The 14,958-nt window shown below is 34.9% G+C and overlaps 1 protein-coding gene across 3 annotated transcripts in view; it reads right to left on the bottom strand.

The window, feature by feature from the left end:
• Positions 1 to 14,958, bottom strand: part of WDHD1 (WD repeat and HMG-box DNA binding protein 1) — an 81,222-nt gene that overhangs the window by 46,462 nt on the left and 19,802 nt on the right. For all 3 annotated transcript variants that reach the window (XR_009543671.1, XM_060167191.1, XM_060167192.1), the window contains exons 11-16: positions 12,870 to 13,080; positions 10,368 to 10,555; positions 8,312 to 8,496; positions 5,260 to 5,501; positions 2,999 to 3,136; positions 1,216 to 1,372 (exon numbers count right to left, since the gene is read on the bottom strand). Coding sequence is in view for 2 of the 3 variants with exons in the window: in XM_060167191.1 (XP_060023174.1) it covers positions 1,216 to 1,372; positions 2,999 to 3,136; positions 5,260 to 5,501; positions 8,312 to 8,496; positions 10,368 to 10,555; positions 12,870 to 13,080 (1,121 nt within the window). In the remaining variant the exon portion in view is untranslated. The remainder of the gene's footprint in view (positions 1 to 1,215; positions 1,373 to 2,998; positions 3,137 to 5,259; positions 5,502 to 8,311; positions 8,497 to 10,367; positions 10,556 to 12,869; positions 13,081 to 14,958) is intronic.

Here is a 14,958-nt window from a genome sequence, read left to right as displayed (position 1 = left end):
CCCCCTTGGCCACCAGGTCTCATTCTAAATACTACCTCCATTAAAAGTCTTCTATGACTGGGACTTCCCTGGTGGCGCAGTGGTGAAGAATCCACCTGCCAATTCAGGGAACACGGGTTCGAGTCCTGGTCCAGGAAGATCTCACATGCTACGGAGCAACTAAGCCCGTGCACTATAACTACTAAGCCTGCGCCCTAGAGCCCACAAGCCACAACTACTGAGCCATGTGCCACAGCTACTGAGCCCGCAAGCCTAGAGCCTGTGCACCACAACGAAGTGTAGCCCCCACTTACTACAACTAGAGAAAGCTCGTACGCAGCAACGAAGACCCAATGCAGCCAAAAATAAATAAATAAATACATAAATTTATTAAAAAAAAATGAGTCTTCTATGACCATACTATCTAAAAAATGCTCTTCTGTTATTCTTTATCATGGGTCTGCTCAGATTAATGGGTAGTATTTATTCTAATAGTAATTAATATTTAGTTGTTTCTGTTATCTGTCTCCCCAATCAGACTATAAGCTCCATGAAAGCAGAGACTTCTTTGTTCACCAAGTATCTGTCCAATGTCACTGACAGTCTTTTAGACCAAGAAGATATCTGGTGTCAAAAAAGAGGTAAATACTCAACACAATACTGAATAGAGACTATATGTACTGAGAATTCTACACTTGCATTCAACTACTAAATTTCTACTAGCCCACTCCCCTATAACAATAATTAAGCTAAAAATCTCAAAAAGCAACTAAATTATATATTCAATTCTAAATCAAAGTTTAAAATAAAAGGCTATAATAAAAGATGAAATGTGATGTTTACCCCGAACTCCCCTCCCTATCTGGCTGAAATAATGCTAGTCACACTAATAAAATTGTTTTCTTTTCTTTTTTTTAGGCCATGCAGCTCGGCTTGCAGGATCTTAGTTCTCCGACCAGGGATTAAAACCATGCCCCCTGCAGTGGAAGCGCAGAGTCCTAACCACTGGACCTCCAGGGAATTCCCTTAGTTTCTATTTTGCTCAATAGGTTCCAAGTCAAGCAACTGGTTGAAAACTTCAAAGTGAATGTAAACAAATTCCTAATTTAGTGAATATGGAAAGCAAGTAAATGAGCTAAGGTTAAAGATTTTAAAAATACCTTTAAAGATAAGCATAATAAAGAATTTCAAAGTACTTTTTAAAAAGAGTCAACTAAGCATTTTCTAATAGCCCACCTCAGTTGCTGGGGATTTTCATGGATACCAACCACCCAGTAGTGATCAGATTTTCCTTTGCAGTGTTCTCTTGTGTTACATACAGGAGTCCATGTATGACCAAGTCCTCTGTTAAGCATTCGAACAATGCCTTCTGAATCCACGTAAAATGGGGTACCTATATACCAACAGAAAAACAAATCACTTGGAAACATAGCTACATATTTGTTAAATAACCTTTTTCAAATACACACACCAATCAATCAACTTTCAATTCAAAAGCAAAACAAAAAACAAACAAAAAAACCCAAACCAAAAAAATCCTCCCAAAACCCAAAAGGCAAATAATCCAAGATTATTTCCCATAAAATTTCACTAACCACATAGAGTAAGACCTAACTGAATCAGAGGAAAAAAAAATTGCATGTGATGTGACTAAAATTTATCCAAAAAAAAGAGGAAAAAAAACCCTGATCAATTCAGAGAAAACTATGCCACCTGCTGGAATACAGCAGTTTTTCAAAGCCAATTTCAGTAAAGAAGTTAAAATTGAATCTGAAGTTTCCTTGGTCAAGAGAGACTTGGAAAAATGAGGAGAACCTAATGCAAGGTGATGATGTAGACAAATCTGTCTTTAGTACTCTTCTTCCTCCCCCCTCTCTCGGCCTTGTCACTGTTCTGTTCCCCAACAGTTCCCCACTGTTCTGCTCCTAGACTTACCTAGGAAACAAGTAAGCATCCCTGTTTCCCACCTACTCTGCTCCCATTTCAGGAAGTACATGGCAAATTCCCTAATTATCCTTTTTTTATCTGTGACTTCACACCCCTCTTACTCTGCAAACAGCAGTTTCCTCAGGGTCTAGATCTGATTGGTAACTGGGAGAAAAAAATAAAGCTATATGAATGGAAGTTATTAATGGTCACATTATTAAAGCATAAGTGACTAATTAATATCCCAATAGAAAACACATCCAGAAATGGTTGGGTTTTTTAAAAGACAAACTGGAGTTTCCAATGATGTAATTAAAGGGCATGAATCTCCAATAATAGAAATATTTAAGCCAGAAGACAGGGTTAACAAGTGCCTTAAAATAAGGTACTCCTCAGTGTCCTTCAAATCATCTGTCATAACCCACTGTTAAGTGAGTCTACAACAGCACACTGTTCAACAGAAATATCATGTGGGCCACAAATGTAATTTTTAATTTCCTCCTGCCACATGACAAAAGGGGAAAAAAAGTGAAGTTAATAATATATTTTATTAAATCCAATACATCCAAAATATTATCATTTTAACATGTAATCAATATAAAAGAATTATTGAAAATTTTTACATTTTTTAAATTTCATACTAAGCCTTCAAAACTTGGAGAGTATTTTATAGTTATAGCACATCTCAACTCAAATTAGCCACTTTTCAAGTGCTCTATATATAGCCACATGTGGTTAGTGGTTACTATAGTGGAAATCAGTAGAAAATTCCTGATTTTCACGTAGAATCTGCTAAAAAAGCCAAAACTTGAACACTGATTTGTATCTCCTTTTTGCTAGCTAATAAACTTTCAGAAAAATTTATTTCCCTCTTTGTAAGTTTTCTAATCAGAATTCTGATGAAGAGATCTTGTACATAAAACAGTGGCTACCTCGCCTGGAAATTCCAGTTTCCAGCTCTGCCAATATATTAAAATAAATAAATTTAAACATAAAATATAGACAATTTATCTTTAAGCAAATTAATTAGGAATAAATAATGAAGCAATTTTCTTCTTGAGAAATGACTTTAATATAAATGAATTTATCTTGCCTTCAGCTGAAAAGCCAAGCCATACAAGGTAGGATTTCCTTGAAAGAGGAAGAGGATCACCATGTAAAATTTGTTTTTTCTTTTTGCCCAGCTCCAGCAGTTGAACTCCAAGGCACTGATCCCCATCAAATCCTGTACCTAGTGAGAAAATGTAAATATAAATCAGGTATCAAAGGTTTTTTAGCTATGATGTAGTTTAAATTATTTTCTCTGAATTGAATTTTATTTTGTGATAAATTCCTAAATTAGCAGTGCTTTTTATAGATAATCCACTTACCTGAGGCACCATTCAGGGATTAGAAGCAGAATAGTATGTTACGTGGACTATTTATATAAAGTGTTTATAAGTGGTATTCATTCACTCAAGAAGTATTTAAAGAGAGCTTACTTTGTACCAGGTACTGAGGCTACAACGGTAAACAAGACAAAGTCAGCGTTCTCATGAAACTCATATTCAGGTGGGAGAGGAAAAACTAATATAAAAAGAAAGAAAATACTAAGTGTCATGATCAAAGATGAAAACACTAATGTGATACAGAGTGTCAGACTGAGTGGCTACTTTAGATTGGACAGACAAAAGTGGCCTTTTGAGAAAGTGAAATTTAAACCGAGATATGATTTGCAAGTTGGAGTCAGCCATCCAAACGATAGGGGGAGGGGCACTACAGTAGACAGGGAAAAGCTAATGAAAAGGGCCTAAGTTGGGAACAAGCTTGGTGAGTTTGAAGAACACAAAGAAGCCAGTAGGGCCAGAACCAGTAACAAGAAAAAAAGTGGTAAGAGATGAGGTTGAAGAGGCAGGCAAAGGTCAGATCATGTAGGACCTTGCCACCTGGGATAACAAGTTTGATTTTTATTCTAAAGCAATAGGAAGACATCAGAGGATTCTGAGCAGAAGAGGGAAGTGATTGGATTTGTTTTTAAGAAATCACCTAGGTTGCTATGTGGAGAATGGATTGTGGCAGGCAAGAATTGAAACTGAAAAGCTAGTTAGGAGGTTATTCCAACAGTCCAAGAGATGATGTCTGGGTTGCACTGGGGTTTTAGGGGAGATAAAAAGGGACAGATGTGCAATGCGTTGTGTGAACTGACATGATAATGACTTTGCTGACAAAGTCAGAAATGTGGGGATGTGAGGGAAAGAAAGGATAACTCTTAACATTTCTGGCTTGAGTAGCTAGATTGATAGTATGCCGTTTACTGAAATGGAAAAACTAAGAAGCAAGTTTGGAGGGAAAAAGAAAGCCCAGAGGCTTTATTGTGACCAAGTTAAGTATGAGATAAATATCAAAACTCTACATAGAGATTTCAAGTCGGCAATTGGATATGTAAGTCTGGAGACACAAGGAGGGGGTAGGGCTGGTGATATTAATTTAGAAGTCATGAACATATAGATGTATTAAAGCCATGGGTGTTAATGAGATATCCCAAAGTAGTTTCTCAAACTGCATTTTTTGACCTGTGAGTCATGAAATCAATCCAGAGTTACAACCAGAATTTAAAGAAAAATGAAATCAAAAAGTAAATATTGTCCATGAGACTTTCATTCTAGTTATATCTGCAGGTATGTATAGAATAGCAACATAGAATATATTTCTCACTAGGGCTAAGCAGTCGAAAGACTAATAGCTCCTGACCTAGTGAAAGGAAGAGAAGGGGGCTGTGACTGCGCCCTGGAGTACTCCAGGTAAGAGGGGGGCACAGGAATAGGAGCCAGCAAAGGAGCTGAAAGAGTTATCAGCTCCTAAGGAAAAAAAAATCGGCGAGTGACATCACAGAAGCCAAGAGAAGAAAGTATTTCTGGTGGAATTATTTACATAAATAAGCATAAAAAGATCATCGCTAACCTTAATAAAACCAGCCTTAGCACAGCGATGGGGACTGAGGACAGAATATGAAGTGAGGAAAAGGAGGCAACAACTTTTTAAGTCACATTCAAAGTTGCTTTGGTCCTTCACACAAGGAGTTAGTTTATTTTTTGAGGCATTTAAACTCTGATAATTCTTATAAGATATAGACATGGAAGCAATTAACCAAACTCTACCTTAGAATTCTTTCTATAGTACAGTTTTTCTATAAATAAAATGATTTCATTTTCATTGCTATTAGTGAATACAACAAAATTCTGTACAAAGATTATACTGATTCAAATACTAAAATAAATGCAAAAGGAGATACAATCCAAAACAGAAAAAAAGCTTAAGTAATTTCCATTTTACTTCAGGTCATGGTAAAACTATAAAATAGTAGAAAAAATCTACCTCTGTGATAAACAATGACAAGCTGTTCTCCATGTCCTGCCACTGACACAACAGGCCCAGGGAGACTGAAGACCTCTTTCTGAACACCTCCAATGGTAAACAAGCGAAGGAGCAAGGTGCTAGTGGCAGCAGCAGCCCATCCCTGACCAAGACATATGGCTTCAATATTTTCATTCTGAGGCATGTCTACTATCCACTCTTTGCTTGAATCCCATGAACTAAAGTGCAGGCAATGAAGCTTGCTAAAAATTAAAACAAGACAGAAACAATCAAACTTTCACATTTGATATTTTATACATATATATAACTAATCATTACACCCAGTAACAATCAAATAGTTTATTTTTCTATTACACACAAATAATACAAAAATGGCTTTAAGAAAGTAATTATGAAATATCCTTAAAATGAACTATGTTAAAACCATTAATAGTCATGTTACTGAAGAATATTTAAAGATACAGGAAAATGCTCACAATATAATGTTAAATGAAAAAAAGCAGGATAAAATCAGCAGAGTGTGATCCTAGGCTGCAAATACGCACAAAAATCACAACCAAATTTTTAAAACGGAAGGAAGCATCAAAATGTTAGGCAAGAGTCCTCTCTTTGCAAAAAAGAAAATTCAATATGGGAGAACAAAGAGAAAAAGAAAAAAAAATCATAATCCCACCAGCAAGATTACCAACCACTGCTAACAATCTGATTTGTGTTTCCAGTCTTTTTTCTTTGCATATTTACATACATGCAAGTTATTATGAAACTTAAGCTTCAAAACGTAGATACCATAGTATTTAGAATCAGAGGCAGTACTGACTTCCTAAACAGTAATTTAAAATTCAAATTTAAAATAAAGAGAGATGAGGGACTTCCTTGGTGGTCCAGTGGGTAAGACTCCACGCTCCCAAAGCAGGGGGCTTGGGTTCCACCCCTGGTTAGGTAACTAGATCCGGCGTGCATGCCACAACTAAGAAGTCTGCGTGCTGCAACTAAAAGATCCCGCATGCCGCAACGAACACCCAGTGCAGCCAAAATAAATAAATAAATAAAAATAAAATAAAGGGGGATGGGAATTCCCTAGCGGTCCAGTGGTTAAGATTCCGCGTTTTCACTACTGAGGATGTGGGTCAATCCCTGGTCAGGGAACTAAGATCCCCCAAGCCACGCAGCTCAGCCGGAAAAAAACAGGGGTGGGGGGGTGGACCTAGACATTATCATGTTAATTGAAGTAAATCAGAAAGAGAAAGACAAATATCATATGATATCACTTATATGTGGATAAAATACAACACAAATGAACATATCCAAGAAAGAGAAACAGACTCACAGACATAGAGAACGGACTTGTGGTTGCCAAGCGAGAGGGTGGGTGGGGGAGGGAAGGATTGGGAGTTTGGGATTAACAGATGCAAACTAGAATATATAGGATGGATAAACAACAAGGTCCTACTGTATAGCAGAGGAACCTATACTCAATATCCAGTGATAAACCATAATGGAAAAGAATATGAAAAAGAATATATATAACTGAATCACTTAGCTGTACAGCAGTAATTAACATAATATTGTAAATCAACTACACTTCAATAAAATATTTAAAAAATAAAATAAAATAAATAAAAGGATAACATCGTATATGACTCTGAAATAATATATCTAGGAAAACAAAGAGAAGAACAATGATCAATCAGGAAACCATAACAATCTTAACAATCTGAAATCAAAATTGCACATGGAGCCAAGGGGGAAGGGGGATGTGAGGGGATGGATTGGGAGTCTGGGGTTAGTAGATGCAAACTATTATACATAGAATTGGATAAACACTGAGGTCCAACTGTATAGCACAGGAAACTATATTCAATATCCTGTGATAAACCATAATGGAAAAGAATATAAAGAAGAATGTATACATATGTATAGCTAAATCACTTTGCTATACAGCAGAAACTAACATAACATTGTAAAACAACTATACTTCAATTTAAAAAAACTGCCATGGAAATAAATGTTCTAATTATGTAAGATATTCTGAGTTAGAGACACTGAGTCAACAGTGATTATTTTAGTAAACTGATTTAATTCAATAATAAAGTATTGAGTTGATTTTACAATGTGTAAATTAGGAAACCAATTAAAATATTAAAATGACCCAATTTGGTGTTTCTCAGGCTTTAATGCATACTCTATCACCTGAGGATCTTGTTAAAATGCAGATTCTGACTCAGAAGGTCTGGGTTTGGGTCTGTGATTCTGTGTTTTCAACATGCTCCCACGTGACCCACGCCCCTAGTTTGTGGACCATAATTTGAGCAGCGAGGAACTAATATATCCAGTCAGAAGGATTTTAATTTCAAATCACCTGGGAGTTAGTAAAATCTATGATCAAGTGTATAAGCACTATGATCAGCTGAAAAAATTAACAGGGCAAACTGGCTGAAATAACAAAGCTGAATAAAATATTTTTTCTTCTTTAAAAAAAAATACAGATTCTGCATCCACTGCTTTTCCATCATAATTTTCTTCTCTCTATATCTACCTACCTACCCGGCAACCAACCAATATATCTAAGTTAAAGGTTTTCAAGTTAAAAAGTCAAAATGACAAATAGTACTAATAACATTTTTAGTGTGTTTTTCCTTTTTTTTTTTTTAAAGAGAAGTTTCAAATCTAATCTATAGTGACAAAACCCACATCAGTAGTTGTCCAAGGCTGGGATTAGATTAACTGTTAATTGTTAACAGTAGTTATATCTGAGAGAAGAATTCTGGGGGGAATTTTCATTTTCTAAAAATTCTGTACTACTTAAGCTTGCTTGTTTACAATTAATCCGTTTATTACTCTTATGTAAGAAGGGGTCAAATAAGCAAAAACAGACATATGTTCTGAGGTATTATGGGTGTGCTGCAATTTGTACTAAACTCTTCCTTCTGAAATTCCATACTATAAAAGACATAATTTTGTTTTTTGTCTTACAAACTTTTTGTACTGACTTTCAACATTTTAGTACAACAGTTCAACAGTAACAAATTCTTCCTAATAATCTTGAATTTACCTTGCTAGTTCATCAGTGCTTTCACATGCCAACAAAACAGCTTCATGGGAAAGATCCGCTACTGTATAATTCAAAGTGTTTGCTAAGTGTGTTGCATGGTGTATGGAGGTATCATGGAACTCCACATCTATGGCATTGTCTTGCTCATCATTATAGCAGCGAATAATTCCAATAGAGTTCCACACCTACAAACATGTAAGGTTAAATACAAGTCTGAGAAAGAGTAAAGTTCTTAGAATCAACAGACTAAAATAGTACAAATTAACAAATAATGTAGTCTGTATCAGGGATTAAGTTATGGGAGCAACCACAGCTTACTTACCTCTAAATAGTTTCAGGTAACAGTAGTAACATCGGAGCAACAATTACTAATTATTCTCTTCCTCATGAGAAGAAGGTACATATATACTTATTTATTAGCAAATGGAATATTTTACCTAATATTTAAAAAAATTATATTACTGTCATAAAAAAAATACTTTACAATTCACCTTTGGACAACTGAACCATTAAATTCATCAAACAAAACATTTCAAAAATGTATTTACTTACAAATATGACTGCATATTTCTTTTGGTCCAACTAGCTGGTTTATAGTTATGGCATAAATATATACATTTTAAGGCAGCATAGGACTTCCCTCGTGGCTCAGTGGTTGAGAATCCGCCTGCCAATGCAGGGGACACGGGCTCGATCCCTGGTCTGGGAAGATCCCACGTGCCATGGAGCAACTAAGCCCGTGTGCCACAACTACTGAGACTGCATTCTAGAGCCCGCAAGCCACAACTACTGAGCCCACGTGCCACAACTACTGAAGCCCATGAGCCCTAAAGCCTGTGCACTGCGACTAGTGAGCCCACGCGTGGCAACTACTGAAGCCCACATGCTCTAGGGCTCATGTGCTGCAACTACTGAGCCTGCATGCCTAGAGCCTGTGCTCTGCAACAAGAGAAGCCACCGCAGTGAGAAGCCCGTGCATTGCAACAAGAGTAGGCCCCGCTCGCTGCATCTAGAGAAAGCCTGCTCGCAGCAGCAAAGACCCAACACAGCCAAAACTAAATAAAAATAATTAAACACACACACACACACACACACACACACAAAACAGGAATTAAAAAAAAAAGGCAGCATAAATTGATACCATTTGGAAAACTTGTCTTCCACTCATGTACACTACAGGCTCACACTACGCAGGGTAGGCCCTAGTGTTTCCTTTCCCCTACCACAAATACAACTATAAAGTATCTGACAATATTAGAAAAATTAAGATCTATTACTTGATGATGGTTACTGATGGCAATAAAAAGGTTGTTTTTTTTTTTTTAATAAAACATCACCTTTAATATTTATCTACAAATTTATGCCAGGACCATACAATTTAAGAAGGACAACTGTCAAAGTCCTCAGTGGAAAACCTCAAATAATCAACAAATAAAAATATTAAACTTTTTTAGCTCTCAAACTTAAGACAAAAAGTTAATATAGTCATTCATCCATAAATATATATTGAATGCCTATTGTGCCATACCTTGTTCTAAGTGCTATCAGTAAACAAAACAGAAAAATCTCTGTGCTTCTGGAGAATATATTCCATTGGCATGGGGAAAAGGGGCAGATAGCTTTTTTTTTCATAGCACTTATCACCTTCTAATAGTATACCATACCAGTGGTTGCTTTCTAAAAAACACCTTCTAACTAGTGTGCTGGAATCAGTACAATCTCCTATATAAAAACTAATATGAGAAGTAAAGTTTGGAAGTATAGCCAAGAGGTACTACAAGATATACAGTCACATTTATTATGTTCATTATATGTCATTTTGCAAAGCAGAATTTTATTTAACACAACATTCAATAATAAGGTTGAAATAAGATTAAAACTGTGAGTTAACCATAAAATAAATCAAGCACAAAATTATAATCAATCAAAGTGTTCCAGGCCAGTTAACCACGGTTTTTAACAAATATTTTTACCACACAAAATTAACTGCAGTGAGATAAAATGCTTAAAAGTGAGATAAAACTATTTTAAAGTTACATGTAGATGAAAGGCTTACCATGAATCTGTGAGTGAGATGCAAGGGTGTAGAACCTGACTGGAATGGCTTTTGCCGGGGCGTTGGCATAGGACCATCATAAAATGGCCTTTGGGATGTTACAACTGGTAGATTGTGAATGCTGCCTGCCTGATCATCCTCCTCCTCTTCTTTGAGAAAACCAGAACCAGTTTTTATCATTGTAACATCTAGAAAACAAAGGATTATAATTAGAGAATCATAAATACCTATTACCTTGAAAAAGAAAAGCATTACGAAATCTAATAACCTTGTCCATTCATATTTAGTAATACTAACACTTTAATACTATTTGCCTCTTTCACTGTGTTAACATCTGCAGTGATCATTCAAAAGCAATGGAGGGTAAAACTGCTGGTACCTTAGCATGAATCAAAGCAGTGGCACCAATCTGTATTAGTAGTCAGTATATTGTTAACCAATTGCAGTAAAAATAGTAAAAATATTAATTTTATTAAATCTTGATCTTTGCATAGATTTTTAAAAAATGTTCTCTGTGTTAAAATGGGAAGTGTGCATAAAGAATTGTGATGGGGGATTTCCCTGGTGGTCCAGTGGTTAAGACTCAGTGCTTCCAATGCAGGGGTTGTAGGTTTAAAACTGGAGTTTTCAAGTGAAAATCAGAATAGTGAAAAACGTGTATCTGCCACCATGAGCTTGACTGCTTTGTAATATTTAAAAACTTCTGATGAGATTGGCGATGATACTAACAAATATTATTCTGGATAACGTGTCAATATTAGGAAGGTCTGCAAAGCTCAGGAAACAGTATTTTCCAAATTAACAATGCATATGTGAAAAAATCAAACATGGTAAAAGATCCATTCAAGTTAGACCAATGGATTTTAATGTAATAATAGAGTTGAAAAGTTCACCGAAAAGTTTTCAGATTCCACATTGCAAGTAATCTTTAAGAAATTATCATTTGTTGCGTTTTGGTGCAACATCGAAGAAGAATATCCGCAATTCTTTCAATAGGCTATTAAAATACTTCTCCTTTTTCAAACTACATATTGTGTGAGGTTAAATTTTTTTCACATACTTCAAACAAAAACAAATATATGGCAGTAGACTGAATCCTGAAGCACATGAAAGAATCCAGCTGTCTTCTATGCTAAGATCTGCAAAATGGTAAAATAATATCATTTTTCTAGAGTTGTTTTATTTTCATAAAAAATGTTATTTTCATATAATGAGTTTATTAATGTTACTTTAAAATGAATATTTTTTAAATTTCTCAGTTTTAATTTCTAACATAGTAAATAACAATAAATATAACTCCACAAACAATTTTCTTTGGGGTCCTCAAAAAATTTTAGGAATGTAATGAGCTCCTGAAACCAAACATTTGAGGAGTGCTATCCTATAAACCCTATATGCTTTAAATGCAGCACAACTTACCACTGTACACTGGCATTTCACTTGGTAATGTTCAAATGTGTTAATTTTAGCATATAAGTTGTAACAGTCACTTTATTTAAAGGTTTTTCATTACAATCCCAGTATCTTTAACAGATACCAAACTATTCAGGTTACCTATTTCTTTTTGTTTAAAAATTTTTAATATTTATTTATTTAATTGGCTGCACCAGGTCTTAGTTGCCACGTGTGGGATCTTTAGTTGCAGCACGCAGATCTTTTAGTTGCGGCCAGGTTACCTATTTCTTGAGTTAGCTTGGTAGTTTGTGTCTTTCAAAGAATTTATCTATTTTATCTAAGTTGTTGAATTTATGGACACAAAGTTGTTCATAATATTCACCTATTAAACTTTTGTTATTAATAGCAGTGCTATCTCACAGAAATATAATGTGAGTTACATATGTAACTTAAAATTTTCTAGTAGCCATAAATAGTAAAAAGAAACAGGTGTAATTAATTGTAATAATATACTGCATTTAAAATATAATTTCAACATGTACTCAATGTAAAAAACGACCAAGATATTTTACATTCTCCTTTTTGTACTGTCTTCAAAATCTGGTTGCATTTTATACTTAAAACACACCTCAATTTGAACTAGCCACATTTTAAGTGCTCAAAAGCCGTAAGTGGCTAGTGGCTATCATATTGGATAGTGAAGGTCTATGGGATACACGGTGATGATACCCCTTTCATTTCTTATATTAGTCATTTGTGTCTTTCTTTCTTGATCAATCAGGATAGAGATTTATCAGTTTTATTGATCTTTTCAAAGAATAAGCTTTCGGTTTTACTGACTTTTCTATAGCTTTTGGTTGTCAATTTCATTGAATTCTGTTCTTTATCATTTCCTTCCTTTTGCTCGCTTGGGGTTTAATTTCCTCTTCTTCTAGTTTGCTAAAGCAGAAGCTTAGATCATTGTTTTGAAACCTTTTTCAACATACGTATTTAATGCTATAGCTACATGCTACGAATCCAGTACTGACTTTACATAATAGTTTTAATAAAAAATTGAAAATATTGATCAGTAAGATGGATCATCACATTCACAAAGTCAATTCATACCAACTGAGTTTTCATCATCTTCTAGGATATGACTTCGCTGTCTAGGACGACCTGAAGCCAGCATGAGGTCATCATCATCTTCCTCATCATTTATAATCCGTTTTGAAAAAGAGCGGGTTTCGACTGCATTGTCATTTAGAAAATCACCAGCACTACTTGTATCTTCTCCATCAAAAAGATCATTATAATCCTTTTCTACTCTGCTAGATACCTTGAACAAATTAATACAAATTAGAAAGTATTAGTGAACTACTTAAACACAATTACTCAAAAGGCAATCTTTTAATATGCACTTATAAACTCTACCAAGTAAGCAAGTGCCTTGGTAAAAATAATTAACAAATATGTTTATGAGGATTGTATTATATTTATATAAGACCTAGTCCATACTTTAAATGCCTATAGTCTACGGATAAGGTGGAAGTATAAGACAGACATGTAAAGAAATACATGTGTATACCCAAATATAAAGAAAAATTTTATTCCTCACAATCATTCTCCAGAAAAGAAGTCACCTATGAGTACTTACAAAGTCACTCATTATAAGATATTCTCTCATTTACTTTTATTTTGAACAAGATACTGCTTAGGTAAGATGTTTACTTTAAATGATCTCAGTTAAAGCTTGTCTTTGGGGTATTTTTTGATGCTTATAGAAGTAAACAAATAGAACCAAAAGAAAAACAAAAGTGGCAAATAAATCCAACATTAATCATTGATTCCTAGGAACATGAACATATTGCAAGTACTGAATGTCACTGTAAACAATTTTTGAGATCACTTTAAAAAGTGAATAGTAAGCAGATACATTGTAAGGATCACAATTATTCCTACAGAATGAATAAAAACTGTACAATGTTAAGTCAATGGAAACTTATAGTTGGGTATAAAAGTCTAATGAGAACACCATTAATGGATTCAAAAGGGACTACATCACAAATCTTTTAGATGGAAGTGCATATAACTGTGTTCTGGAAAGTTGACATTTAAAGAAATGAGAGAACAGAAAAAATACTCCTAAATTCATATGTTTAAACAAATGATTTGAATAATTAAATTAATAACTATTGATAAATGCTATAAGAAGATATTTAACTATTTTATCCATAGTCCTAAAAGCTTATGTACTCAAGTTGGTCAAAAACTTTTTTCGGGAGGGGGCTTCCCTGGTGGCGCAGTGGTTGAGAGTCTGCCTGCCGATGCAGGGGACCCGGATTTGTGCCCTGGTCTGGGAAGATCTCACATGCCGCGGAGTGGCTGGGCCCGTGAGCCATGGCCGCTGAGCCTGCGCGAACTTTTTTCGGACTTTCTTATCAAAAATGAGGGTTTTAACTTACGGTGAGAGGTGTTGTAACAGAAACATGTACTATGAGGAGTAAAAGCAAAAAGGAGAGAGTGGGCAATTCTGGATAGAAGGGTTAAGGTTTTATAAGAGGTGACCTTTAAACTAAAATATTTTTAATTTTTTTTTTTTTTTTTTTTTGCAGTACGCAGGCCTCTCACTGCTGTGGCCTCTCCCATTGCGGAGCACAGGCTCCGGACGCGCAGTTGATTTACAGTGTTGTATTAATTTCTGTTGATTCAGTTATATGTATATGTATTCTTTTTCATATCCTTTCCCATTATGGTTTATCACAGGTTACTGAATATAGTTCCCTGTGCTATACAACAGGACATTGTTGTTGAACTAAAAATTGTTTCTTAATTTAATTTTCTTTTTTATCAACGTTAGACATGCATATAAATTAGTCAGTTATAAGATTTAACATAAAAATGAAAACAATCCTCTGCACAGCCTCCGACTTACTTCTCTGCTCTCAATTGTTTCTTTTGATACTTTCCTCTACACTTGTAAATCATATTCCAGTGAAATATTTTGATTTTTCAGTTTTAATTACCTATTTAATGATGTTACTAACTTCTTTCTGTTAAGAAAGATGAGGATTTGGTGCCATTTTTCAACCACCACTACTTCCCTTGTATGCATACACACCATTCACCTACTCCTGTCCACCCAATATAGATATATTCTCATTTTGCTTGGATCAATTTACAGTATTTAGATTTATTATAACCATGTAAATGCTAT

The sequence above is a fragment of the Lagenorhynchus albirostris genome, chromosome 1 (assembly GCF_949774975.1).
Source record: "Lagenorhynchus albirostris chromosome 1, mLagAlb1.1, whole genome shotgun sequence".
Classification (NCBI taxonomy): Eukaryota; Metazoa; Chordata; class Mammalia; order Artiodactyla; family Delphinidae; genus Lagenorhynchus; species Lagenorhynchus albirostris.
This window is presented reverse-complemented; position numbering and strand designations above follow the sequence as displayed.